Source organism: Rutilus rutilus (genome assembly GCF_951802725.1).
Source record: "Rutilus rutilus genome assembly, chromosome: 18".
Classification (NCBI taxonomy): domain Eukaryota; kingdom Metazoa; phylum Chordata; class Actinopteri; order Cypriniformes; family Leuciscidae; genus Rutilus; species Rutilus rutilus.
Window position 1 is genome coordinate 765,433 of NC_140231.1, and position 25,759 is coordinate 791,191.

The 25,759-nt window shown below is 45.0% G+C and overlaps 4 protein-coding genes across 6 annotated transcripts in view; all 4 read left to right on the top strand.

The window, feature by feature from the left end:
• Positions 1-4,255, top strand: part of ddx46 (DEAD (Asp-Glu-Ala-Asp) box polypeptide 46) — a 34,600-nt gene extending 30,345 nt beyond the window's left edge. For both annotated transcript variants that reach the window (XM_084386786.1, XM_084386787.1), the window contains exons 20-23: positions 312-530; positions 3,537-3,681; positions 3,761-3,834; positions 4,030-4,255. In XM_084386786.1, coding sequence (XP_084242912.1) covers positions 312-530; positions 3,537-3,681; positions 3,761-3,834; positions 4,030-4,077 — 486 coding nt within the window. In that variant the 3' untranslated portion in view covers positions 4,078-4,255. The remainder of the gene's footprint in view (positions 1-311; positions 531-3,536; positions 3,682-3,760; positions 3,835-4,029) is intronic.
• Positions 4,256-4,842: 587 nt separating this feature from the next.
• Positions 4,843-10,752, top strand: cUnh5orf24 (chromosome Un C5orf24 homolog). 2 transcript variants are annotated; one of them, XM_084386810.1, is made up of 3 exons: positions 4,843-5,255; positions 6,806-7,386; positions 10,123-10,752. In XM_084386810.1, exons 2-3 carry the CDS (start codon positions 6,809-6,811, stop codon positions 10,274-10,276), a joined length of 732 nt encoding a protein of 243 aa, XP_084242936.1. In that variant the 5' UTR covers positions 4,843-5,255; positions 6,806-6,808; the 3' UTR covers positions 10,277-10,752. The 2 variants fall into 2 exon arrangements, with proteins under 2 accessions (XP_084242936.1, XP_084242937.1); XM_084386811.1 differs by having other exon boundaries at positions 4,888-5,255; positions 6,809-7,386; positions 10,123-10,751.
• Positions 10,753-11,415: 663 nt separating this feature from the next.
• On the top strand, positions 11,416-14,539 carry txndc15 (thioredoxin domain containing 15). The gene is made up of 5 exons (XM_084386805.1): positions 11,416-11,578; positions 11,684-11,994; positions 12,988-13,151; positions 13,236-13,366; positions 13,634-14,539. The coding sequence occupies exons 1-5, from the start codon at positions 11,524-11,526 to the stop codon at positions 13,828-13,830; spliced, it is 858 nt and encodes a 285-aa protein (XP_084242931.1). The 5' UTR covers positions 11,416-11,523; the 3' UTR covers positions 13,831-14,539.
• A 6,293-nt stretch (positions 14,540-20,832) lies between these two features.
• The window catches only part of LOC311276857 (pterin-4-alpha-carbinolamine dehydratase 2), an 11,974-nt gene continuing 7,047 nt past the window's right edge, over positions 20,833-25,759 (top strand). The window contains exons 1-2 of the mRNA XM_084386815.1: positions 20,833-21,001; positions 22,893-23,018. Coding sequence (XP_084242941.1) covers positions 20,897-21,001; positions 22,893-23,018 — 231 coding nt within the window. The 5' untranslated portion in view covers positions 20,833-20,896. The remainder of the gene's footprint in view (positions 21,002-22,892; positions 23,019-25,759) is intronic.

Below are 25,759 nucleotides of genomic sequence, written 5' to 3' on the forward strand. Positions count from 1 at the left end.
AAAAATGACATGAAAACATGAACGTATGACTAGAAAAAAAAAAAAACAGCTAGATCGTGATGCATCAACGTCATGGAGAAAGAAACTCTTAAAAGGAAAAGCTGCTTGAGGTGAAGCTCGTGAACGCGCTCTTCCTTCACTTCACCGTTCTGGAAGACGTGTCCAGCTAGCATCTAGCAGCGTCTCAGATGTTTATGATTGCCTTTTGATAGAACTGAATGAATCTCCTCAGCCACAGATAAACCGCTGTATCCGTGACACTGAAGTGTGTGTGTGTGTGTGTGTGTGTGTGTGTGTGTGTGTGGCCTCAGGACGTGATGCAGCAGGCCACGAACGCTATCCTGCGCGGCGGGACGATGATCGCGCCCTCGGTCTCCGCTAAGACCATCGCGGAGCAGCAGGCGGAGAAGATCAACGCTAAACTCAACTACACGCCGGTGGAGAAGCTGGAGGAGGAGCGGCAGGCCAACGACAACAGCGAGACCGTCAAGAGATACGAGGAGGAGCTGGAGATCAACGACTTCCCTCAGGTGACGTCACACGTCCCTAACCCTAACCCACACATGTCCTTCAGTCCCAGGCCTTTCAAACGGCAGCTCAATAATACACAGTGCAGTGTAGAGTCAAAAATAGAGATTTTTCAGGATGTATCGCTTCCAATACTCGTTTCCCGCTGAGAGTTGACACTAACCCTCGTCCCTTTACTCGCTCGTCTCGTGCTCAGGCTGAATATTGCTGGTGTTTCAGGGCTTGGATGTCGGCGTGGGATCGCACATAATTTTACTCATTCCTGCAGGTTTGATGCGCACACGTAAAGCCCCTCTCAGTACTAAACTGTAGGGCTGTAACGATACACCAAACCCACGATTTGGTTCGTATTATGGTTTTTGACCCATGATTCGATACAAACCGCACATTTTTTTTGTGGGGGGGGTTGAGGAAAAAAAAGATATTTTTATTAAATAACATTTGAAAAACCTCTATACTGAACAACAAAGAACAATATTAACTATTGAGCGGTGGTGATGCGTTCATGTAACATGTAAGAGACCTAAAGAAAGCTGTCACAAAGAACCGGCAAAAGTGATGATTATGAATGTCAAATATATCAAGGAGACATTTCTATTGGTTATTAATAAACAAGTGTTTTCTGTGTCCGAGATGAAGTTGACGATGCTGACTCGCGATCTTCAGCAGTGAACGCGCCAGAGGGAAATGCACATTTCATACGGATGACATAAGCAGAGAGCAGTCAGTTTTGGGTTGTTCTGTTTAAAAGTAGACATTTCAAGCTTTCTATAGATGTATGTCTCAGGTCTGTGAGGCGAGCAGCTTATACGCTGAGTTTCAGTTCAGTTAAAGGAGTCATAACCTAGTATTACATTGGATACCTACTGCTGTATTATAGTCTTTCAGGCCCTTCTAAAAAAGAAAAGTGGAAAAAAAATAAACACAGACCTACTTTTACCCTTATTTCTGAAGGCATTATTGTCTCGCGAGATCAATGCGATGTTTTGGCTGTCGTGGACGCTCTATATGGCTCTGCACGCCAGTTGAAAGGGTTGTTGGGACAGCGTCATTAAAAATGAATTTCATCCACTGGTCCTTGATAGTTTCGTCCGATTTTGGGAGATAAAATACATTTACATGTTTTTTATGGCAATCAACCACAGAGCAAGTCCGGTGTGCACTCGGTTTCTCCATCTTTCTCGACTGAACTGAATATGAGGGGGAGAGGGGAAGGCTTCCTGCTGCGGTGTCCATATATGGTATATCCTACTACCTCATGACGTCAAGAGGGAGCTGAAATCAAAATCTCGTATTTGAGTGGGCGTGCACGCGCGCTGGTTTATTTACCCTGAGGTAAACAAACGCTTCACTTTTAAATATCGGCTTCCCGGCCAGTGTATAATCGTTAGTCGATCATAACATACATTGATTCTCGTGGAAAAGTGAAAATTGCAGGTTATGACTCCTTTAAGAGACGAGCTCCAGTTCATGCGCCGGCGCCTCCGTGTCCTGATTATATAGTCTGCTATATTTACCTCTTATTTATTAAATCCAGGCAATTGGTTGATGAAGCATTGATTAAAATTAAGATACAATTAATACAAAACGAAATTCACTTTAAAGAAAGGTTTTCTACAAAAACAAACTTAATGAAGTGGTCAAAATCATGTCTGCCCACTCGTCACCCGATATACTGCGCCTCTTATGATCTTACTCATGCTTTTCGCTTTTCATATAATCAACATAGATGAAATAAAAAAATTAATGTTTTTTTTAAACATAAATATGAAACTAAATAGTTTTCTTTAATGACTGGGCTACAACACGTAGGCCTATTACAGTACAGATACATCTAATGTCGGAGCGGGATTTGAGCGAACGCCGTCCTGCCGGTGAGCATGTTGGGGAGACGACTTTCAAACAATCATCAAATATTATTTTACTTGATAGGCCTATGCTAATCCTTAATATTTGGTGTTTAAAATGCCTATTTGAGGTCTCTGTGAAAGAGTTTTGCTCACGTCCTTTAACATTGTTTCTTCCTCATAAATGCGAACACGAAAAATAAAATAAAATGAATATATTATGTTCTGTGGAGAGCCGACCCTTCTTCATCCGGTGGGCATATTACTTTTGGTTTGCCAGTGTAATTCACAGAATTACTAAAACATATTTTGCCACCTAAAAGTAAAATATTTTCTGTCACGTCCGTTACAAGCATGTCTATTTCCCTCATATTAAATATAAAATGGATGTGTACTGATATTTTTCTAATGTCTGGACTCCTTTATTAAGGGAGTATGGATATATAAACAGACATTTCAATATATTGGTATTAAATGTGTTTTCTGATAATTTATATTTCAAGTTTTGACTGCAAAAATTCCCCACATGGGTCACATGGGGGGGATCTGAAGATTATGGGGGGGAGAATAACTTTTGATGCATCCGTCTAATTTAATCATCTTCATTTATTAATATCTACAGGTTTGTATGCATGAATTGTGCATTTCCAGTTCTCAAAACAGTTAATAACAACAACAACAACAACAACAAAAACTTTTTACAAAATATGCCATGCTCTCCTTCAAATTGATATTAAGAACTCAGTTTAAACTATATGTATTTATGTCTCTCAGTTTCAGAGTCTTTCATGCGCATTACAATAGAAAACAAGGAGTTTATTTTTATATTTTTCAAAATTCCCCGGCTTAACTTCCCATGGAAATTTACCGGAAATTTTCCGCCCCTTTGCAACCCTAGTGGTGTTTTTAATGTGCTTTAAGACAAAGCATGTGTAAGTTCATAAGTCGACTCCATTGCTGAGTATTTCCTCCTTAAAACTGCAGTGAACCAAAGACAGTCTCAAACACACGCTTTGAAATCGCTGGTGTTTCTGACGTCACAAACTACCTTGTAACCAATCAGATCAACGTGTGATCGTCAACCAGTGGATCTCTGAGCTGTTCTGTCTGTGTGTGTGTGTGTGTGTGTGTGTGTGTAAACACTGATCTGTGTCTCCACAGACGGCCCGGTGGAAGGTCACGTCGAAGGAAGCGCTCCAGCGGATCGGAGAGTACTCAGAGGCCGCCATCACCATACGAGGAACGTACTTCCCCCCGGGCAAAGAGCCCAAAGAGGGCGAGCGCAAGATCTACCTGGCCATCGAGAGTACGTGCCGCTTCACACACACCTGAGCGTTCTGCTGACGAGTGACTAAACCTGTGTGTGTGTGTGTGTGTGTTTACAGGTGCGAACGAGCTGGCCGTGCAGAAGGCCAAAGCAGAGATCACACGCCTCATCAAGGAGGAGCTCATACGCCTGGTACATCCTGCAGTCACACTCGTCATCAGTTACTCACAACTTACACACAACTTACACACACGTTACACACACGTTACACACAGGTTACACACACGTTACACACAGGTTACACACAAGTTACACACAGGTTACACACAGGTCATATTAATAACTGAGCATGTGTTCACTGACTGTACGTCTGTCTGTCTCTTCCAGCAAAACTCCTACCAGCCGACCAGCAAAGGCCGGTACAAGGTTCTGTAGAGCGGACCAGCGCGGGCTTTCTTATTCCCACAATGCTTTTGTTTCGTCAGCTGATCAAACACTTTGGATCTCTGGAAGTTTTTACCCAGTGTTTGCATCGCTCACGTTGAATATTTTAGAAAAATCCCATGTAATTGTGAACTTAATTTGGAAATAAAGTGTTTTTTTCTCTTGTGTATTTCTTTGTTCCATCTCAGTTTGTTTGGTCAGGATTGCACTTTTCCATCTGTCGTCTGCAGAAAGAGAGAGAGTTATCTTTTAGATGTTAGGGAGAGTTATCTATTAGATAAGATCATGATTCTAGGGTTAACCTCATGCATCTCTCCCAGTTCTGTCATGTGGGCGCAAAATTGAGTGTTAGGCGATAATAAGATATTCACCATGTTTCAGAGGAAATAGCTAGTTAGACTGAATACATGATTGTCAAGTATAATCTCCAAAAGAAGTATTATTTACCAGGATACTTCTAAATTAGCAAATTCATGTACCATGGTATTTATGAGGATGGTGGTGGTTTGCTATTGGCTGATCTCATGTGAGTGACAGGTTATAGCCCCGCCCTCATCACAGAAGAGACGCTGCAAGAGGAACTTATTCTGATTCGACATTAACACAATAATGACGTGCACGGTTTGATTGGTTGTTCAAGGGTTGACACCTGTCAATCAAAACGAATGCTCTATTCAAAGCTCGTAACAATGTTCGGTCCAGTAAGTCATGAGCGACTCTGATTGGTCGATCCTGATCAGCGTTGAGGAAAGTACCGTGTACCACGTGTCTCCCGTTCCTGTTCGAGCATCTGAATAATGACAGACTGTTATAAGCGCTGAAGTGAAAACACACAGCGGAGAGTTAAAACAGATTCAGCATTATTGATCTCCATCGAGCAGAAGAACTAAACTCAGTGCAGCTCCATCCACTGCGCGAGCACTCAGCGCGCATGCGCGTGTTCCTTTTGATTTCTTAATATTTAATATCAATGGCTGACGCTCGTTTCTAAAGCATCTCTTAAAATTAGGAAGGAAGCTTTGACACATTATCTGAACACCAAGGTGAACGTCAGTCTCTTTGATTTTATTCGCTGGGCTTCGATCCTAATAATCAGTCAAAATTCACCCAAAATGGGACAGAAATGTCACATTTAACCCTTTCCGTTCCGCTGTCGACATTAAAGCGAGGTACAGTCATTCATCTCTTTACAAACAAATGATGTTTCTGTAAGTTTGCATGAACTGAAATGTGTATTTCATCAAATCAAATGTATCTTTGACTTTGTCACTGTTATTAGTAATATAGAGGACAACAATGGAGGCTTTGTCATGTGTGCAGATAACAGCTGTGTGCATTTATAATGTAATATGTCACATTTAAAGCTATGCATGATCTGTCTTTATTAACTATTGTAAAACAGAAGCTATGCATTCATTCATGCACACACATATATGAAGATGTTTTGAGTTCTGCTGTTGTAAAGAGTTTAAAGCAAACACTTGAAGAACCCATGAAATCCACATGAGAGTCAATGTCTGTGAGCTTTGACCATTTAACCGTTTACTTTAAGCTGACATGTATGCATTTATATCATGCATTTATATCAATGAGAAAAAAACAGACATATAATCAAATGTGCCTTCTAGGAAAATAAATTATAAAGGTCCGTTCACACCAAGAATGATAACGATAACAATACCTATTGTTTTTCATAATCGTCCACACCACTATAACGATAACGGCACAGAATAATAATATCGTTGGAGTCACATTCAGAATCATTTTTCTTCCAGCCGATAAACGATAAAATCACTGACAACCAATCAGAATCCATCCTGCTTTAAAGAGCTTGAGCATTTAAAGGGGACACATCATGAAAATCTGAGTTAGTCCGTGTTTAAGTGCCATAATCAGGTGCTTCTACCAACACAGAAAACATGAAAAGTGAAACCCAGTAACTGTGTTTTGATAAGCCTTTCTCTGAGAGCATGTCAAAAAATATTCCGATCAGATTTCACTCCCCTTCTGACATAAGAAGGGGATCTTATTATAACATGTCACCGCTGTCTTATAAAGACCTCAGGAACTGTGGACACTTGTGGAGAAGTTCAACATGATGATGAGATGATCAATGTAACTCCACAACAACTACAGAAATGTCTCCACTAACATTCAGAAGCTCTTCCTGAGTCTCTCCGTAAGGCTGCACTCGCTACTGGTTATTCTGGGATTCTGGATGAGGGAGATTGGCCTGTTTTGTTATTGCTGGAGTTTCTGAAGCAGAGCTAAAGACTCTGCCCTCTTCTGAACGGAGGCGGAGCTAAAGCTCATTTGCATTTAAAGGGACACACACAAAAATGGGCAAATTTGACAAGCTATAATAAATGATCTGCGGGGATTTTGAGCTGAAATCTCACAGACACATTCTGGGGACACCATAGATTTATATTACATCTGGTGAAAAGGGCCATAACATGTCACCTTTAAAGTGATAGACGACAAAACTGAGAATAAACAGAACGATATCATCTGTTAACGTTAAAGATCTTGCTGTGAATGGGCCTTAAGAAACATTGACGACTCATTTTGCACTCTGTAAAATTCTGTCCAATCAAATGAGAGGGTCCGTCCCACTCCTTCGATATGCCCCCTAGCTTCCTGTTTCATGGAGTCTTTTTAGCCACACAAAATAAGACTCAAAGCCTCTGTCACACACACATGTCCCGTCTGTCAACAGAAGATGATGCGTCAGGTGTCCAGCAGCAGCGAATACTGCGTCGACGGCCGGCCCTCGTGTTTAGCGGAGGACGGGAGGCTGTCGCCGAGCCACTTTGATTTGTGCCCCACCAAGTTTTACCAGTCTTCCCCGCCTCAGCGCTCTCGGCAGATGTGCTTCGCGTACCTGCCTCCGCCGCCGGTCCTCAAGTCCCCCTCGTGCCGCGAGGAGCCACGGCTGCCGCAGGGGCCCGCCGGACCTCAGGGAAACCACAGAAGCGGGGACTCTAAAAAGAAGGGAGCGTCTGGGAGGTCTGGGAAACGCGGCCGGCCGGCGGGAACCACCAAATCCGCCGGTTACAGAACCAGCACGGGCAGACCGCTGGGCACCACTAAAGCCGCTGGGTTTAAGACCAGTCCGGGCCGGCCCCTGGGCACCACCAAGGCCGCGGGCTATAAGGTGAGTCCGGGCCGGCCGCCCGGCAGCATCAAGAGCCCTTCTCGGCTGGGTAAGCTAAGCTACGGTTCCTGCAGCGGAGCGGCGTTCCCCTACAGCATCATGCACAGACCCGACGCTACGCTGAAGGAGGAAGCGGCTAAAGAGTAAAGTCAACCTTTCCTTCTTTACTGAAATGCATCCTCATCCCACACACAAACATTAATCGGTTGTGCCTTCTGTGTTATGCAAAATGTAATAAGTAATAATCCTAAAGAGAGTATCATAGCAGTATTCAGATCGCAGGAGTCTGTAGTGTGAGTATTGAGTGTCACATTGCAATCCGCTGGTTGAGTCGTGATGTAAAGAATACTGCTTTAGGGTCCAAGCCTCGACTCGATTCAAGTTAGAATACTATCTCAAGCCCTGAGGCACTCCAGTAGCTAGATGATAACAGTGATGGGATAAACCAGGTTTCTGAATGATAGATCCTAGTGATGACATGTAGATGGAGAAGAGAAGCGGTCCCAGCACTGAGCCCTGAGGCACTCCAGTAGCTAGATGATAACAGTGATGGGAAAACCATGTTTCTGAATGACAGATCCTAGTGATGACATGTAGATGGAGTAGAGAAGCGGTCCCAGCACTGAGCCCTGAGGCACTCCAGTAGCTAGATGATAACAGTGATGGGAAAAACATGTTTCTGAATGACAGATCCTAGTGATGACATGTAGATGGAGTAGAGAAGCGGTCCTAGCACTGAGCCCTGAGGCATTCCAGTAGCTAGATGATAACAGTGATGGGAAAAACATGTTTCTGAATGACAGATCCTAGTGATGACATGTAGATGGAGTAGAGAAGCGGTCCCAGCACTGAGCCCTGAGGCACTCCAGTAGCTAGATGATAACAGTGATGGGATAAACCAGGTTTCTGAATGATAGATCCTAGTGATGACATGTAGATGGAGTAGAGAAGCGGTCCTAGCACTGAGCCCTGAGGCATTCCAGTAGCTAGATGATAACAGTGATGGGAAAAACATGTTTCTGAATGACAGATCCTAGTGATGACATGTAGATGGAGTAGAGAAGCGGTCCCAGCACTGAGCCCTGAGGCACTCCAGTAGCTAGATGATAACAGTGATGGGAAAACCATGTTTCTGAATGACAGATCCTAGTGATGACATGTAGATGGAGTAGAGAAGCGGTCCCAGCACTGAGCCTTGAGGCATTCCAGTAGCTAGATGATAACAGTGATGGGAAAAACATGTTTCTGAATGACAGATCCTAGTGATGACATGTAGATGGAGTAGAGAAGCGGTCCCAGCACTGAGCCCTGAGGCACACCAGTAGCTAGATGATAACAGTGATGGGAAAAACATGTTTCTGAATGACAGATCCTAGTGATGACATGTAGATGGAGTAGAGAAGCGGTCCCAGCACTGAGCCCTGAGGCACTCCAGTAGCTAGATGATAACAGTGATGGGAAAAACATGTTTCTGAATGACAGATCCTAGTGATGACATGTAGATGGAGTAGAGAAGCGGTCCCAGCACTGAGCCTTGAGGCATTCCAGTAGCTAGATGATAACAGTGATGGGAAAACCATGTTTCTGAATGACAGATCCTAGTGATGACATGTAGATGGAGTAGAGAAGCGGTCCCAGCACTGAGCCCTGAGGCACTCCAGTAGCTAGATGATAACAGTGATGGGAAAACCATGTTTCTGAATGACAGACCTTAGTGATGACATGTAGATGGAGAAGAGAAGCGGTCCCAGCACTGAGCCCTGAGGCACTCCAGTAGCTAGATGATAACAGTGATGGGAAAACCATGTTTCTGAATGACAGACCTTAGTGATGACATGTAGATGGAGAAGAGAAGCGGTCCCAGCACTGAGCCCTGAGGCACTCCGGAAATTTGGAAATCTCGCGTTAAAGTGCAGTCACATTAACCAAGCACCTTTCTATAGGTCAGTGTGCCGAATTCATGCGACCAACTGGAACATGAGCGAACATGATGCGTGGGGAACTTTATCATCCTCGCATGAAACTCCCGATTGCACAGATTTCTGTTGGAATGACTGGATTGAGCAACGATAAGCAGTGATTAATGTGAGCTTGATCAGGAAAAGAGAACCGTGAACTTTCTGCCAAATATCTGTGACATTGAAGAAAGTTTAAAACAACACGAGGGTGTGAAAATGATGACATAATGTAAAAAAAAATTTAATTAACCCTTTAATGTTAATTAAAGTTTTGCTAATGTATTTCTGTCAGTGTTTTTCCAAGTGCAGTCCATCTGTATTTTGTTAAGGCCCTGATATACTTCAAGCGAAACTGAAGAACAAACTGGTGTGACGTCATTTCAGACACAATCAGGCCAAAACAAACTTCATTTGGTGTTCATTGACAGTTTGAAACTCTGAACTCCCATTGGCCAGTGGTGATGATGTAATATGTGGGTGTGTCTCCGAGGCTCCGCCTTCTATGTGGTGTAAATATTCTCCGGTTAATTTCTTCTGTTCGGTCAGTCGAGGTCAGATGCGAGTAAAAGCATGAAAGCTGCTGCTTTAAAGCAATCTACTGCGTAAAGTGCTGTACTAATAAATGTGACGAACATTTCCACATCACTATGATCAGATGCTTTCTGAACTGATGTTTTCTCATTTTCATGTGTTTATTTTATTGAAAGGAAAGCGCAGCAGCAGCACATATTTACATATTCATCTAAACACCGGCGTCAGGATGTTCACTAATAGTATAATCACTGATCACGCATATTGAACTCATTTTTACCCCCATATGAAGAACGACACAGAAATTCGGCGTGAGTTTATCAGGGACTTTAGTGTGTTTTTGTATGAAAACTGATTGTGTTTTTTTTTCTGTTTTGTCTTCTGGTCTAGAACACCAAAAATGTTGTTACAAGCTCCCCAGTTCCTCCTCAGCAGCTTCCCCGTCCGGAACCAGAAAACCCCTCCGCCAGTGGCGCTCCTGCCGTCGGAGGACGCTCCCCCGGTCCCCCAACAGCTCATCTCTGGCGCGCTGTGGTCACGCTGAATGTCACTGCATGTCATGTTGGGTTGTTAGTAAGCTTGAGTTACATAGTTAGACGATAATGAAGAGTGCAATATTTTCATCATTCCAGCACTCCACCAAAGACCTTCAACAGCATGACTCTAGGTGAAACACGTGAAACATGCACTCTTTAATCTCACATGTCAATCATTACACGTCTTGTAATAGTTACTTTTGTATTGTATTTATGATTCCGGCTCTGATGGTTCATATATTGGTGTGTGGGAATGCTGCAGTGATGTAAACATGTTCTTATTGGTTCAGTATCACATGACTCAGATGAGTAGTGACTATAGTAGCAGTGAAGAGAAGAGAAGAGGGTTTGTGTTTAATATTTGTTACATTCACACAATCAGTGACGTGGGCTTTTCTTAATTTTTCTTTCATTTTCCATACTTTGTGATAGTTAGAATACGAATGTTTGTGGATGTTTTATTAAAATGTAACTACAATCGAGGAAATCTTGATTTTTTTATTTCGATACAAGTAGAATAATGGAATTTCATTTTATTGAAGTAGCCTAAAAAATTTACAAAAAAAAGTGCAAATGTAAAGAAAATATAAGCAAATTATAAAATAGGCTAATAATAACGTCTAAGATAAATATAGTGTAGCCTACAAACTGACATCAACTATAGATATTGTTTGCTTTGAGCTCAATATTTTGGGTAGTAGACTGACATAAAAGAAACAGGGATTAGTTGCCTCTAACATGTGTCTAAATAATACTGTGAATTTTCATTTCAGTGACTATTAAAGTCCCGCAGCCGCTACCGAAGCGGTCACGTGTTTTATGTTACTTTTCCCCGCGCTTTTGAGGATGAACCAATCACAGTCCTGTATGTTTACCGGATAATAAGTTTAATTTATAGATACATTTCAACAACTGGTGCGGGTTTTCTTTTACATGTCAGGAAGGAATCAAGAGAATTAAACAATTCTATGTTTTGTATATAGTTTACACAATAACACAAAATCTTCCTGAGTGCGGCTTTAAGTAATAAACTGCTTTATTATTGTATAAAAAATATATCAATCGACAGCATTTGCTTGTAATTGACGTACTGATTCACTATCACGAAAAGTTCCTGTAATACAGCCACGATAATCATTTTTAAAAAATGATTAAAAAGCGAGTAGAAGTGTCGTGAACCGGAAGTCGAATCTTTCCCTTCGAGGTCACAGAAACACAACATCAACATTAGCGTCAGTCGCGCGCTGGACTCGAGATGGGGTTCGCGCTGTCGCTGATCCTCTTCGGGCTCGTGCGGCTCTCCTGCGCAGGTATGAACACACTAACACCGCTTATAACGCGTGTCTGCTGAGCTGCGGTCAGGTGAGCCCGTGTGAGGTGAGGTAATGCGGTGATTGAGGTGTGTTCTCCCGCAGATGTGGCGGAGGACCCCGAGCCGCCTCAGAGGCGCTTTAACACGGCAGAGATGGCGGACGCCGTGATGGGAACGGCTCATTCTCCCGCTGGGATACAGCAGCTGATCCCCAGGGAACTGCAGGAGTCAGTGCTGGGAGAGCCGTGTGCGGAGGAGGAGCAGCCGGAGGAGGCCCGAGACACCGGGGAAACACACAACCAGAACCAGAGCCAGAACTTCACCGAGGCCGCCAAGACCTATAAGGTGACCTGCGACCTGAGGAACACCAGCGGGATCCAGCGCTTCGCGGTGCAGGTGCTCAACGCGTCTCAGGTGCGTCACACACGCGTCTCAGGTGTATGGAAGGCGATCGGGGTCAAAAGTCTTTAAACGAAACGCGTGATTTTTGACCGCGTCAACACGCACAGCAGTGAATGAAATTGTTGTATTTGAGACTACATTTGCATATGTGACCCGATGTTATGTTGGTATATGTATATAAACATCAGACGTCATGTTTAATCATGAAGGATGTCCTATGATACACTGGTATGCAAACATCAGAGTTATATCTGTTCATGAGGGATCATGCATTGGTGTGTTGTGAGTGATGTCAGTCTTATGTCATGATTTGTCAGGCCCTTTTAAGTTGTTCGTTCAACGTTCTCTCTCAAGGTAGAAAAGTCACCAGCGTAAACCATGGCTCTTAGACCCTGTCAGACTGTGTGCAGCTGCACCTAGAAGAGCTGAGGAGTGCATGAGCGGAGGAGATGAGTGGAGGAGGGAGTGCATGAGCTGAGGAGATGAGTGGAGGAGGGAGGAGATGAGTGGAGGAGGGAGGAGATGAGTGGAGGAGTGCATGAGCGGAGGAGATGAGCTGAGGAAGAAAAGACTGCAATTAAAAAAACAAAACAAGAGAAAATTATTTTAATGCAAGCAATAAAAAACTGCCCACATCAGCTGTGGAATAACAGAAAAGAAATGCATGATTAACTAGATTAAGGCATACTCCTGTCTTAATGTAAACCCTGGCCACACACACACACACACACACACACACATATATAGTATAGTATAGTATAATATATAGTAAAGTGTAATTTATTCCTGTGATCAAAGTGTAAGCAAGGGATAAATAAAAGAATAAATGTAGGGCGGAGCTTGTTTCTGTGCAATGGATGTTGATTGGATGTTGATATGTGGGCGTGGCTCTCTAGAGGGGCGGAGTGTAAACCTGACTGAATGACACATCACTGGAAGAAACACACACACACACACACACACACAGACAGACGATCAGCTCAGTAACGTGTGTTCCTCCTACAGGACCTGATGGAGCTCCTGAATGCTAACGGCTCCGAGTGTTCGCTGGTGCTCTTCTACACGCCGTGGTGCCAGTTCTCCGCCAGCCTCGCGCCGCACTTCAACGCCCTGCCTCGAGTGTTTCCCAGCATGCATTTCCTCGCGCTCGACGCCTCCCAGCACAGCAGGTCTCAGTGACGCTCTCTCACACCGGTCATGTGACCCATGAGTGTGTCCGGTCATGTGACCCGTGAGTGTGTCTCTCTCCACAGTCTCTCGACGCGGTTCGGGACCGTGGCCGTCCCCAATATTCTCCTGTTCCAGGGCGCCAAACCAATGGCCCGGTTCAACCAGACGGAGCGAACGCTGGAGACGCTCACGTCCTTCATAGCCAATCAGACAGGTGTGTGTTATGAGGATCATCCACATGCACTCTTGATGTTCATGATGTTCAGCTACAGTTGCATGTTTTGCAGTAATAAATGTGAATGATATATAAAGATGTAATGGATAAGCAGAATGGGAATCGTTCAGACTCGGGCGATCCCGACCCCAGTGTCGGCTGCTGAGATGTAGCTCCGTCTGTTTGAAGCTCACCTGTGATTGGCTGTGCTGCTGAGATGTAGCTCCGCCTGCATGAAGCTCACCTGTGATTGGCTGTGCTCTGCAGGTTTCGAGGCGAGCCCGGATCAGGCGGTCGAGGAGGACGACCGTGTGGGTCCTCTTCCCGCGGCTCCCGTCAGGAGCATCGACTGGCTCTTCGTGTTCTCTGTGCTCTTCATATCGGGCTTCACTCTCTACGCCATCCTCTGCACCGACAGCATCCGCTGGCTCATCCCGGGACAGGACCACGAGCACCAGGAGTGACGAGTGTGTGTGTGTGTGTGTGTGTGTGTGTGTGTGTGTGTGCAGAATAAATGAAGTGTATGAACGGACAGACTCTGGCTCCTGTGATTGTGTGATAGGTCTGCGCTGCTGAAGCCACTAGTCTCGTTCCTGTCCAGTGATTGGTCCATGCCCGTCCTCAACCAAAGAGCATCATCTCTAAGACTGATGAGATCTAGTCCTTCACTCACATTAAGCCTGAGATGCTGGATAACTGACTCTTAGGAGCAGGTTTGAGGTGTTCTTGTGATTAATTCTCAGAGGCTTGATAAATACGGGTCCAGGTTTCTTTTATAATATTCAAACATTTTAAAGTCGGACACTGCTGTCTTCATCTCGTCTGATTGGCCACTGCGTTCGTGAGCTCAGCAGATATGCTAATGATCGGCTGCTTCGCTAAACACTGCTAACACGTTATAAACAGAAACGTTAGATGCTCTCATGAGGCAAACACCATATATCAGCAGCAGATCCACCAATATACTGTTATAACAGAGGAAACTGATCCTGGACCAGCAGCTGTGAGCAGATTCCCCCTGTAAGAGCAGCAGTGGTGTGTGTGTGTGTGTGTGAGTGACAGCCGTACACACACTCCTCTGTGATCAGTGCACTTGTGTTGAGAACATGATGACCCGTGGCTCTGCTGTATTGAGTGCACTTCTGCTGAATAAACTGGATTAGATGACGTCCACCTCAGTGTCTGCAGAACTCTCTCCTACACGCCCGTACAGCGGTCAGAGACTCAGCATTATAGAGCATTCTCTCCCATCTCCATTACTTCAGAGAGTTTAATATAAGCTGGGTACATTTTATGCAACATCTTTCAATTAACTTCTTTTGAAAAGCAAGATGTGTTGGGCAACAGACCGTATTATAATTAACGTTGATTATGAATTGTATTTTCGCGCCATTATGATGATGAATCGGGTCCTCCCTCGCCATCAGGACCCCAGCGATGCTCAGACTAGCAGGCTAACTCTGTGCATGATTACAATTCCTGCACAATCATGTTATGAATGCTGTTTGAACTACGTTATAATGACCATTAATGTCTGTATTAGTTTATACACACACCTGACTATCTTATACGCATTTGCACTGTACATTACACAATAATCTTTATTACGTGTTAATTTAAGGGTTTAAGGTCCAAATATTTCAGTTGTAATAATGATGAACTTAGTAGGCTATTATTATTATTATTAAGTGAAAGAAATTACGTTCAATTTGTTTGATTATGAACTATATAGTAATCTACTTATGTAATTAATTAATATCCATATATATTGATTACAAACATTCTTCAAGTCGAGTCTCCTTCATTTATACAGCGCTTTAACATTACAGATGTTTCTCAGCAGCTTTACAGTGATAACAGGAGATTACAGGAACAGAGAGTGTTTAGGCTTTACAGCAGCTCTAGAATAAAGTTATTGTCCAGATAAAGTTAGTTTAATTGATTCACTTCCGTTGTAAAGATCATTAAACATCTTCCTGTGTTCAGCAGAAGAAAGTAATTACAGGTTTGGAACCGCTTGAGGGAGAGTTAATGATGACAGAATCTTAATCTTTGGGTGAACTGTCCCTTTAACTGAGGGAGGACCCGGTGTGTTATGACCACTGAAACATGTTCACTTCATCACCTAGTGTTATACACTGAGGGAGCCTACAGTCCTAGTGTTATACACTGAGGGAGCCTACAGTCCTAGTGTTATACACTGAGGGAGCCTACAGTCCTAGTGTTATACACTGAGGGAGCCTACAGTCCTAGTGTTATACACTGAGGGAGCCTACAGTCCTAGTGTTAAACACTGAGGGAGCCTACAGTCCTAGTGTTAAACACTGAGGGAGCCTACAGTCCTAGTGTTATACACTGAGGGAGCCTACAGTCCTAGTGTTAAACACTGAGGGAGCCTACAGTCCTAGTGTTATACACTGAGGGAGCCTACAGTCCTAGTGTTATACACTGAGGGAGCCTACAGTCCTAGTGTTATACACTGAGGGAGCCTACAGTCCTAGTGTTAAACACTGAGGGAGCCTACAGTCCTAGTGTTATACACTGAGGGAGCCTACAGTCCTAGTGTTAAACACTGAGGGAGCCTACAGTCCTAGTGTTATACACTGAGGGAGCCTACAGTCCTAGTGTTATACACTGAGGGAGCCTACAGTCCTAGTGTTATACACTGAGGGAGCCTACAGTCCTAGTGTTATACACTGAGGGAGCCTACAGTCCTCATCTAGTGTTAAACACTGAGGGAGCCTACAGTCCTAGTGTTATACACTGAGGGAGCCTACAGTCCTAGTGTTAAACACTGAGGGAGCCTACAGTCCTAGTGTTATACACTGAGGGAGCCTACAGTCCTAGTGTTATACACTGAGGGAGCCTACAGTCCTAGTGTTAAACACTGAGGGAGCCTACAGTCCTAGTGTTAAACACTGAGGGAGCCTACAGTCCTAGTGTTATACACTGAGGGAGCCTACAGTCCTAGTGTTAAACACTGAGGGAGCCTACAGTCCTAGTGTTATACACTGAGGGAGCCTACAGTCCTAGTGTTATACACTGAGGGAGCCTACAGTCCTAGTGTTATACACTGAGGGAGCCTACAGTCCTAGTGTTAAACACTGAGGGAGCCTACAGTCCTAGTGTTAAACACTGAGGGAGCCTACAGTCCTAGTGTTATACACTGAGGGAGCCTACAGTCCTAGTGTTAAACACTGAGGGAGCCTACAGTCCTAGTGTTATACACTGAGGGAGCCTACAGTCCTAGTGTTATACACTGAGGGAGCCTACAGTCCTCATCTAGTGTTAAACACTGAGGGAGCCTACAGTCCTAGTGTTATACACTGAGGGAGCCTACAGTCCTAGTGTTAAACACTGAGGGAGCCTACAGTCCTAGTGTTATACACTGAGGGAGCCTACAGTCCTAGTGTTATACACTGAGGGAGCCTACAGTCCTAGTGTTATACACTGAGGGAGCCTACAGTCCTAGTGTTATACACTGAGGGAGCCTACAGTCCTAGTGTTATACACTGAGGGAGCCTACAGTCCTCATCTAGTGTTAAACACTGAGGGAGCCTACAGTCCTAGTGTTATACACTGAGGGAGCCTACAGTCCTAGTGTTAAACACTGAGGGAGCCTACAGTCCTAGTGTTATACACTGAGGGAGCCTACAGTCCTAGTGTTATACACTGAGGGAGCCTACAGTCCTAGTGTTAAACACTGAGGGAGCCTACAGTCCTAGTGTTAAACACTGAGGGAGCCTACAGTCCTAGTGTTATACACTGAGGGAGCCTACAGTCCTAGTGTTAAACACTGAGGGAGCCTACAGTCCTAGTGTTATACACTGAGGGAGCCTACAGTCCTAGTGTTATACACTGAGGGAGCCTACAGTCCTAGTGTTATACACTGAGGGAGCCTACATTCCTAGTGTTATACACTGAGGGAGCCTACAGTCCTAGTGTTAAACACTGAGGGAGCCTACAGTCCTAGTGTTATACACTGAGGGAGCCTACAGTCCTAGTGTTATACACTGAGGGAGCCTACAGTCCTAGTGTTATACACTGAGGGAGCCTACAGTCCTAGTGTTATACACTGAGGGAGCCTACAGTCCTAGTGTTATACACTGAGGGAGCCTACAGTCCTCATCTAGTGTTAAACACTGAGGGAGCCTACAGTCCTAGTGTTATACACTGAGGGAGCCTACAGTCCTAGTGTTAAACACTGAGGGAGCCTACAGTCCTAGTGTTATACACTGAGGGAGCCTACAGTCCTAGTGTTATACACTGAGGGAGCCTACAGTCCTAGTGTTAAACACTGAGGGAGCCTACAGTCCTAGTGTTAAACACTGAGGGAGCCTACAGTCCTAGTGTTAAACACTGAGGGAGCCTACAGTCCTAGTGTTAAACACTGAGGGAGCCTACAGTCCTAGTGTTATACACTGAGGGAGCCTACAGTCCTAGTGTTAAACACTGAGGGAGCCTACAGTCCTAGTGTTATACACTGAGGGAGCCTACAGTCCTAGTGTTATACACTGAGGGAGCCTACAGTCCTAGTGTTATACACTGAGGGAGCCTACAGTCCTAGTGTTAAACACTGAGGGAGCCTACAGTCCTAGTGTTAAACACTGAGGGAGCCTACAGTCCTAGTGTTATACACTGAGGGAGCCTACAGTCCTAGTGTTAAACACTGAGGGAGCCTACAGTCCTAGTGTTATACACTGAGGGAGCCTACAGTCCTAGTGTTATACACTGAGGGAGCCTACAGTCCTCATCTAGTGTTAAACACTGAGGGAGCCTACAGTCCTAGTGTTATACACTGAGGGAGCCTACAGTCCTAGTGTTAAACACTGAGGGAGCCTACAGTCCTAGTGTTATACACTGAGGGAGCCTACAGTCCTAGTGTTATACACTGAGGGAGCCTACAGTCCTAGTGTTATACACTGAGGGAGCCTACAGTCCTAGTGTTATACACTGAGGGAGCCTACAGTCCTAGTGTTATACACTGAGGGAGCCTACAGTCCTCATCTAGTGTTAAACACTGAGGGAGCCTACAGTCCTAGTGTTATACACTGAGGGAGCCTACAGTCCTAGTGTTAAACACTGAGGGAGCCTACAGTCCTAGTGTTATACACTGAGGGAGCCTACAGTCCTAGTGTTATACACTGAGGGAGCCTACAGTCCTAGTGTTAAACACTGAGGGAGCCTACAGTCCTAGTGTTAAACACTGAGGGAGCCTACAGTCCTAGTGTTATACACTGAGGGAGCCTACAGTCCTAGTGTTAAACACTGAGGGAGCCTACAGTCCTAGTGTTATACACTGAGGGAGCCTACAGTCCTAGTGTTATACACTGAGGGAGCCTACAGTCCTAGTGTTATACACTGAGGGAGCCTACATTCCTAGTGTTATACACTGAGGGAGCCTACAGTCCTAGTGTTAAACACTGAGGGAGCCTACAGTCCTAGTGTTATACACTGAGGGAGCCTACAGTCCTAGTGTTATACACTGAGGGAGCCTACAGTCCTAGTGTTATACACTGAGGGAGCCTACAGTCCTAGTGTTATACACTGAGGGAGCCTACAGTCCTAGTGTTATACACTGAGGGAGCCTACAGTCCTAGTGTTATACACTGAGGGAGCCTACAGTCCTAGTGTTATACACTGAGGGAGCCTACAGTCCTAGTGTTATACACTGAGGGAGCCTACAGTCCTAGTGTTATACACTGAGGGAGCCTACAGTCCTAGTGTTAAACACTGAGGGAGCCTACAGTCCTAGTGTTATACACTGAGGGAGCCTACAGTCCTAGTGTTATACACTGAGGGAGCCTACAGTCCTAGTGTTATACACTGAGGGAGCCTACAGTCCTAGTGTTAAACACTGAGGGAGCCTACAGTCCTAGTGTTAAACACTGAGGGAGCCTACAGTCCTAGTGTTATACACTGAGGGAGCCTACAGTCCTAGTGTTATACACTGAGGGAGCCTACAGTCCTAGTGTTATACACTGAGGGAGCCTACAGTCCTAGTGTTATACACTGAGGGAGCCTACAGTCCTAGTGTTAAACACTGAGGGAGCCTACAGTCCTAGTGTTATACACTGAGGGAGCCTACAGTCCTAGTGTTATACACTGAGGGAGCCTACAGTCCTAGTGTTATACACTGAGGGAGCCTACAGTCCTAGTGTTATACACTGAGGGAGCCTACAGTCCTAGTGTTATACACTGAGGGAGCCTACAGTCCTAGTGTTATACACTGAGGGAGCCTACAGTCCTAGTGTTAAACACTGAGGGAGCCTACAGTCCTAGTGTTATACACTGAGGGAGCCTACAGTCCTAGTGTTATACACTGAGGGAGCCTACAGTCCTAGTGTTATACACTGAGGGAGCCTACAGTCCTAGTGTTATACACTGAGGGAGCCTACTACAGTCCTAGTGTTATACACTGAGGGAGCCTACAGTCCTAGTGTTATACACTGAGGGAGCCTACAGTCCTAGTGTTATACACTGAGGGAGCCTACAGTCCTAGTGTTATACACTGAGGGAGCCTAGTCCTAGTGTTATACACTGAGGGAGCCTACAGTCCTAGTGTTATACACTGAGGGAGCCTACAGTCCTAGTGTTATACACTGAGGGAGCCTACAGTCCTAGTGTTATACACTGAGGGAGCCTACAGTCCTAGTGTTATACACTGAGGGAGCCTACAGTCCTAGTGTTATACACTGAGGGAGCCTACAGTCCTAGTGTTATACACTGAGGGAGCCTACAGTCCTAGTGTTATACACTGAGGGAGCCTACAGTCCTAGTGTTATACACTGAGGGAGCCTAGTCCTAGTGTTATACACTGAGGGAGCCTACAGTCCTAGTGTTATACACTGAGGGAGCCTACAGTCCTAGTGTTATACACTGAGGGAGCCTACTACAGTCCTAGTGTTATACACTGAGGGAGCCTACTACAGTCCTAGTGTTATACACTGAGGGAGCCTACAGTCCTAGTGTTATACACTGAGGGAGCCTACAGTCCTCATCTAGTGTTATACACTGAGGGAGCCTACAGTCCTAGTGTTATACACTGAGGGAGCCTACAGTCCTAGTGTTATACACTGAGGGAGCCTACAGTCCTAGTGTTATACACTGAGGGAGCCTACAGTCCTAGTGTTATACACTGAGGGAGCCTACAGTCCTAGTGTTATACACTGAGGGAGCCTACAGTCCTAGTGTTATACACTGAGGGAGCCTACAGTCCTAGTGTTATACACTGAGGGAGCCTACTACAGTCCTAGTGTTATACACTGAGGGAGCCTACAGTCCTAGTGTTATACACTGAGGGAGCCTACAGTCCTAGTGTTATACACTGAGGGAGCCTACTACAGTCCTAGTGTTATACACTGAGGGAGCCTACACGTCTCAGGAGCACTGAACTGAACACAGCCATCATCATCATCATCATCATCATCATCATCAGCGGCACTGTAATATATTCTGCTCAGGCGGTGTCGGGGCAGCTCTCTCTCTCTCCGGTGTTTCCCGCGCTGCTGCTGCTGTCACAGGGCGGCCATGAGCTGGTTAATGTTTACTCTGACCTCCAGCCGCCGATGGCCGAGTGTGTCCACTAAACTAGCCCGCTGTTCTCTGTCTGCGGAGAGCCGTTCAGGGAGAATGGTAAGAAATGTTCATTTTGACCAATAACTAGGAACGAGCGCTCTTTCACTGCAGTGACGTCGGCAGCGCGTCGACCAATCAAAGGCTGTAGACTAAAACGCACGAGCTCACCAGTGTGAGAGTCGCGTTTGTGTTTTTTGTAGTCTATGGTTTGCAACGTTACTAGTATTTGGGAGCTAATCAAATAAATGCTACAACTGGTTCCCCAGAAAGGTAGACACGAATCGCCGCATTCAGTGTGTGTGTGTGTGTGTGTGTGTCAGACATTAATATCCCATTCTCAAAATAATCATTAATATCGACAGTCAAGCCAACAGCAAATGTCGTTTGTTATTGTGTTTTCATTATTGTGATTTGTTTTTGCACCTTTCGGCCACCGTAACTAGCCACTGGAGTCGAGCGCCATCTAGCGGATCAATAAGATCAATCTCTCTCTCTCTCTCTCTCTCTCTCTCTCTCTCTCTCTCTCTCTCTCTCTCAGGAACACACTCACTCACAGATACACAATCTCTCTCTCTCTCTCTCTCTCTCTCTCTCAGGAACACACTCACTCACAGATACACAATCTCTCTCTCTCTCTCTCTCTCTCTCTCTCTCTCAGGAACACACTCACTCACAGATACACAATCTCTCTCTCTCTCTCTCTCTCTCTCTCTCTCTCTCTCTCTCAGGAACACACTCACTCACAGATACACAATCTCTCTCTCTCTCTCTCTCTCTCTCTCTCAGGAACACACTCACTCACAGATACACAATCTCTCTCTCTCTCAGACACACTCTCTCACTCATGATCTTGTTCTGCGGCGGATCTCGATCATCATGACTCTGTTATGACCGGTTATGACCGACAGGGGGCGCAAACACCCTTTAAACTGACGAACAAAAGCCACAATATTGTTAGAATCTTTATTAATGTGTGAATGTGTCTTTCTGAGAGCTGATTGACATGATTACCTGTGTTTGACAGTGTGGATTAAACATTTCAATCACTATGATCTGTCATTCATCATCTCACTTCTGCTCATCTACACAGATATGATTATGTGATGATGCTCTTTTTGTAGAATATGGAGCCTAAATATTCTGTTTTGCTTTAACACATTTATATACGGGCACAAGAGGGTTAATTCACTTTAGAAGTGACGTTTTTACTCAATTAGTGCCTTTATGAACTCAATACACTATATACTGTATAAAAAATATACTGTAATTATTGTGCTTTCTAAGAAATGGTAGGCTTCATTTTTCCGCTTATAAATCAATTACTATTACATTTATATTAAAACAAAAAATAAAGGCAGTATATGTTGAGCTACATAGTTTGGTGTGATGTCCAAGTAATGTGTTCATAACTGTAATGATTGTGACGCTGATGGAGAGAAAAACAGGGGAAGAGTTTAATGTGATGCTTTATCACACCATATTTATGCCAGCCATATACATGTATAAACCAGTCAATCAATCTGTGCAAGAACCTCCGTCACTGCAGATTAAGGGGCCCTTTATTGGTTCGGACTTTCAGAACATTTAGCAGGAGGTTCCGGTGGTTCTCGCAGGATTGCTTGCAGTCATTTTTTTTATTCTTGTCAAAGTTACCCGCCGAATTGACAATACGCTGAGGTCAGACGCACGTCCATTTATCCAAACCAATCAATGTCAAGATGCAGCCCGTATAGATGATGACAACAGGACGCAAGTACGTCATGTAAAGTTCTTTAGTGCGCTCGCATAACTGCAATGTGAAACCAAACCAAAACTAACCGAATGATAAAATGCATCAAAACATGAACTTTGGTTCGGACCTGGGTGCGGACTTTCAGGTGTGAAAACGCCCTAAGTGTGTGTGTAAGTAAGTGTGTGTGTGTGTAATGAACAGTTGTGTGTTCCTCAGGCCTCAGACTGGCTCTCCCCGGCGGAGCGGGAGCAGGTTCTGCTGGAGCTAAAGGCCACTGGATGGGTGGAGCTGGACGAGCGGGACGCGCTTTACAAGGAGCTGCACTTCAAAACATTCAACCAGGTCTGAGAACGCTTGATCTCCCTCAGTTCCTCCATCAGTTCCTCCGTCAGTTCCTCCGTCAGTTCCTCCCTCAGTTCCTCCGTCAGTTCCTCCCTCAGTTCCTCCGTCAGTTCCTCCCTCAGTTCCTCCGTCAGTTCCTCCCTCAGTTCCTCCATCAGTTCCTCCGTCAGTTCCTCCTCAGTTCCTCCCTCAGTTCCTCCGTCAGTTCCTCCGTCAGTTCCTCCTCAGTTCCTCCGTCAGTTCCTCCGTCAGTTCCTCCTCAGTTCCTCCGTCAGTTCCTCCTCAGTTCCTCCTCAGTTCCTCCTCAGTTCCTCCGTCAGTTCCTCCTCAGTTCCTCCTCAGTTCCTCCTCAGTTCCTCCGTCAGTTCCTCCCTCAGTTCCTCCCTCAGTTCCTCCATCTGTCAGTTCCTCCCTCCGTCAGTTCCTCCGTCGGTTCCTCAGTCAGTTCCTCCCTCCCTCAGTTCCTCCATCAGTTCCTCCATCAGTTCCTCCATCAGTTCCTCCTCAGTTCCTCCTCAGTTCCTCCTCAGTTCCTCCCTCAGTTCCTCCCTCCGTCAGTTCCTCCGTCGGTTCCTCAGTCAGTTCCTCCATCCGTCAGTTCCTTCTCAGTTCCTCCTCAGTTCCTCCATCAGTTCCTCCTCAGTTCCTCCTCAGTTCCTCCTCAGTTCCTCCCTCAGTTCCTCCCTCCGTCAGTTCCTCCGTCGGTTCCTCAGTCAGTTCCTCCATCCGTCAGTTCCTTCTCAGTTCCTCCTCAGTTCCTCCCTCAGTTCCTCCCTCCGTCGGTTCCTCAGTCAGTTCCTCCCTCCGTCAGTTCCTCCATCAGTTCCTCCATCAGTTCCTCCCTCAGTTCCTCTGTCGGTTCCTCCTCAGTTCCTCCGTCGGTTCCTCAGTTCCTCCATCAGTTCCTTCTCAGTTCCTCCATCAGTTCCTCCATCAGTTCCTCCCTCAGTTCCTCCCTCAGTTCCTCTGTCGGTTCCTCCTCAGTTCCTCCGTCGGTTCCTCAGTTCCTCCATCAGCTCGAGATGAGTGCGGAAACACCCAGGATCTTCCAGAGTTTGTGTTCTGATCAGCTGGATCTGCAGCTCTTTCTCCCTTTATCAGTCGCTGTTGTAAAACAAACCCTTTCCCTCAAACCCTCATTGAGGAGTGTGTGTTTAATGGCCAAGTAGAAGTTATTTTGCCAGTTTTCAATATATAGAATTTAATAGAAGTCTCTTCTGCTCATCAAAGCTGCATTCATTTGATAAAGAAATACAATGAAACAGCTGTTTTCTATGTAGTAAAGTTGTGCCTGATGAAGACCCGAGGGTCGAAACGTTGTGCTATTAATGAATCATTTGGAGCAGCTATTTTCAGTGTGCGGACTTCACGCCTCTGTTTTAATATATAGTAAAGTGTAATTTATTCCTGTGATAAGCTGAATTTTCAGCATCATTACTCCAGTCTTCAGTGTCACATGATCCTTCAGAAATCATTCTAATGATGATTTGATGCTCAAGAAACATTTATGATTATAAAACATATTTGTGTTCTCAGGATTCTTTGATGAATAGAAAGTTCAGCATTTATCTGAAATGGATTTGTTTGCATCCTTGATGAGTAAAAAGATTAGTTTCCTCCAGTAAGTAACTCATTCTTTTGGCGTATGAACAGCCGTGTGTGTCGGACGCCCCCCCCCCCACCCCCCCTCTCTCTCTCTCTCTCTCTCTCTCTCTCTCTCCCTCCCTTCCCCCTGCGAACGCTGTGTCTCTCGCCCGTGTCAGTCCTCATTACCCTGATAGAGAGCAGAGCCGCTCTGTGCTGAAACTCAACTTCTGATCAAAATCATTTCTTTCACAAACAATCAGATTGGCTAAAATGTTTCATGTGCCTCAGAAAACCACTAACTATCCCATCGGTCTCTGTTTCCTCTTTTCTCCACTTTGTTTGCCTCTCCTTGTAATAGTGACCTCACATTTTTCCATTTTTCCATCTCACTCGTTCTCTGTTTTGCACGTGGCTGGTTGTCCCTGGAGTTAGCCTTGTGCAGGTGATGGAGACTGTGGATTGAGTTCTGTGTGTGAATGAGTAAAGCCACATATTTACAGATATCTGGATCAGGAAGAGATGTCCAGTGAGAGCTGGTTATCTGGGTCCCTCTGCTGGCTGTATCACTGGGACCAGTCTGTGGATGGTGATGTTTTGATGGAATACAGAAGAATGGTTGTTGAAGCGATCAGACTCTCTAGACTAGAAAGGGTTAAACTAATCCCAGAGTAAAACACATGTTTGGGCAGAAAGCAACTCGCACTGGCAGATCTTAAAATAAGTCAGAGCCCTTGTTTCGTCTCCAGATGCACGTCAGTCATGTGTTTACTAAGGCGTATAGATGTCCTTATTGAACTAAGGTCTAATCCAGGCACCTAAAGAGTTATTCACCCAAAAGTGAAAATTACCCCATAATTTACTCTCACTCAAGCCTTCCTAGGTGTAAATGAGTTTCTTCTTTTAGACGAACACAATCAGAGTTATATTAGAATATATCCGGCTCTTCCAAGCTTTATAATGGCAGTGAATGGAGGATGAGATTCTGAAGTCTGTGTGTGTCTGTTATTCGCATATCTCTCAAACCGTAAGTCCGATGGATTTCAAACTTGACGGGTGTCTCGCTACGGGCAGGAGTAAGTGCAGTGCCAAGTTTGGCGTTGTTTGAATTAGAAATGCAAAAATATATGGTTAAATATATCGGTAAATATATCGGT

What these genes read in the sequence shown, in the direction of transcription:
- cUnh5orf24 (XM_084386810.1), top strand. Translation starts at nt 6,809, where the DNA reads ATGATGCGTCAGGTGTCCAGCAGCAGCGAATACTGCGTCGACGGCCGG. An exon ending in AAGGAGGAAGCGGCTAAAGA is followed by an intron (nt 7,387 to 10,122) that starts GTAAAGTCAACC and finishes CTTCTGGTCTAG; the next exon opens with AACACCAAAAATGTTGTTAC.
- txndc15 (XM_084386805.1), top strand. Translation starts at nt 11,524, where the DNA reads ATGGGGTTCGCGCTGTCGCTGATCCTCTTCGGGCTCGTGCGGCTCTCC. An exon ending in GACGCCTCCCAGCACAGCAG is followed by an intron (nt 13,152 to 13,235) that starts GTCTCAGTGACG and finishes CTCTCTCCACAG; the next exon opens with TCTCTCGACGCGGTTCGGGA. An exon ending in CTTCATAGCCAATCAGACAG is followed by an intron (nt 13,367 to 13,633) that starts GTGTGTGTTATG and finishes TGTGCTCTGCAG; the next exon opens with GTTTCGAGGCGAGCCCGGAT.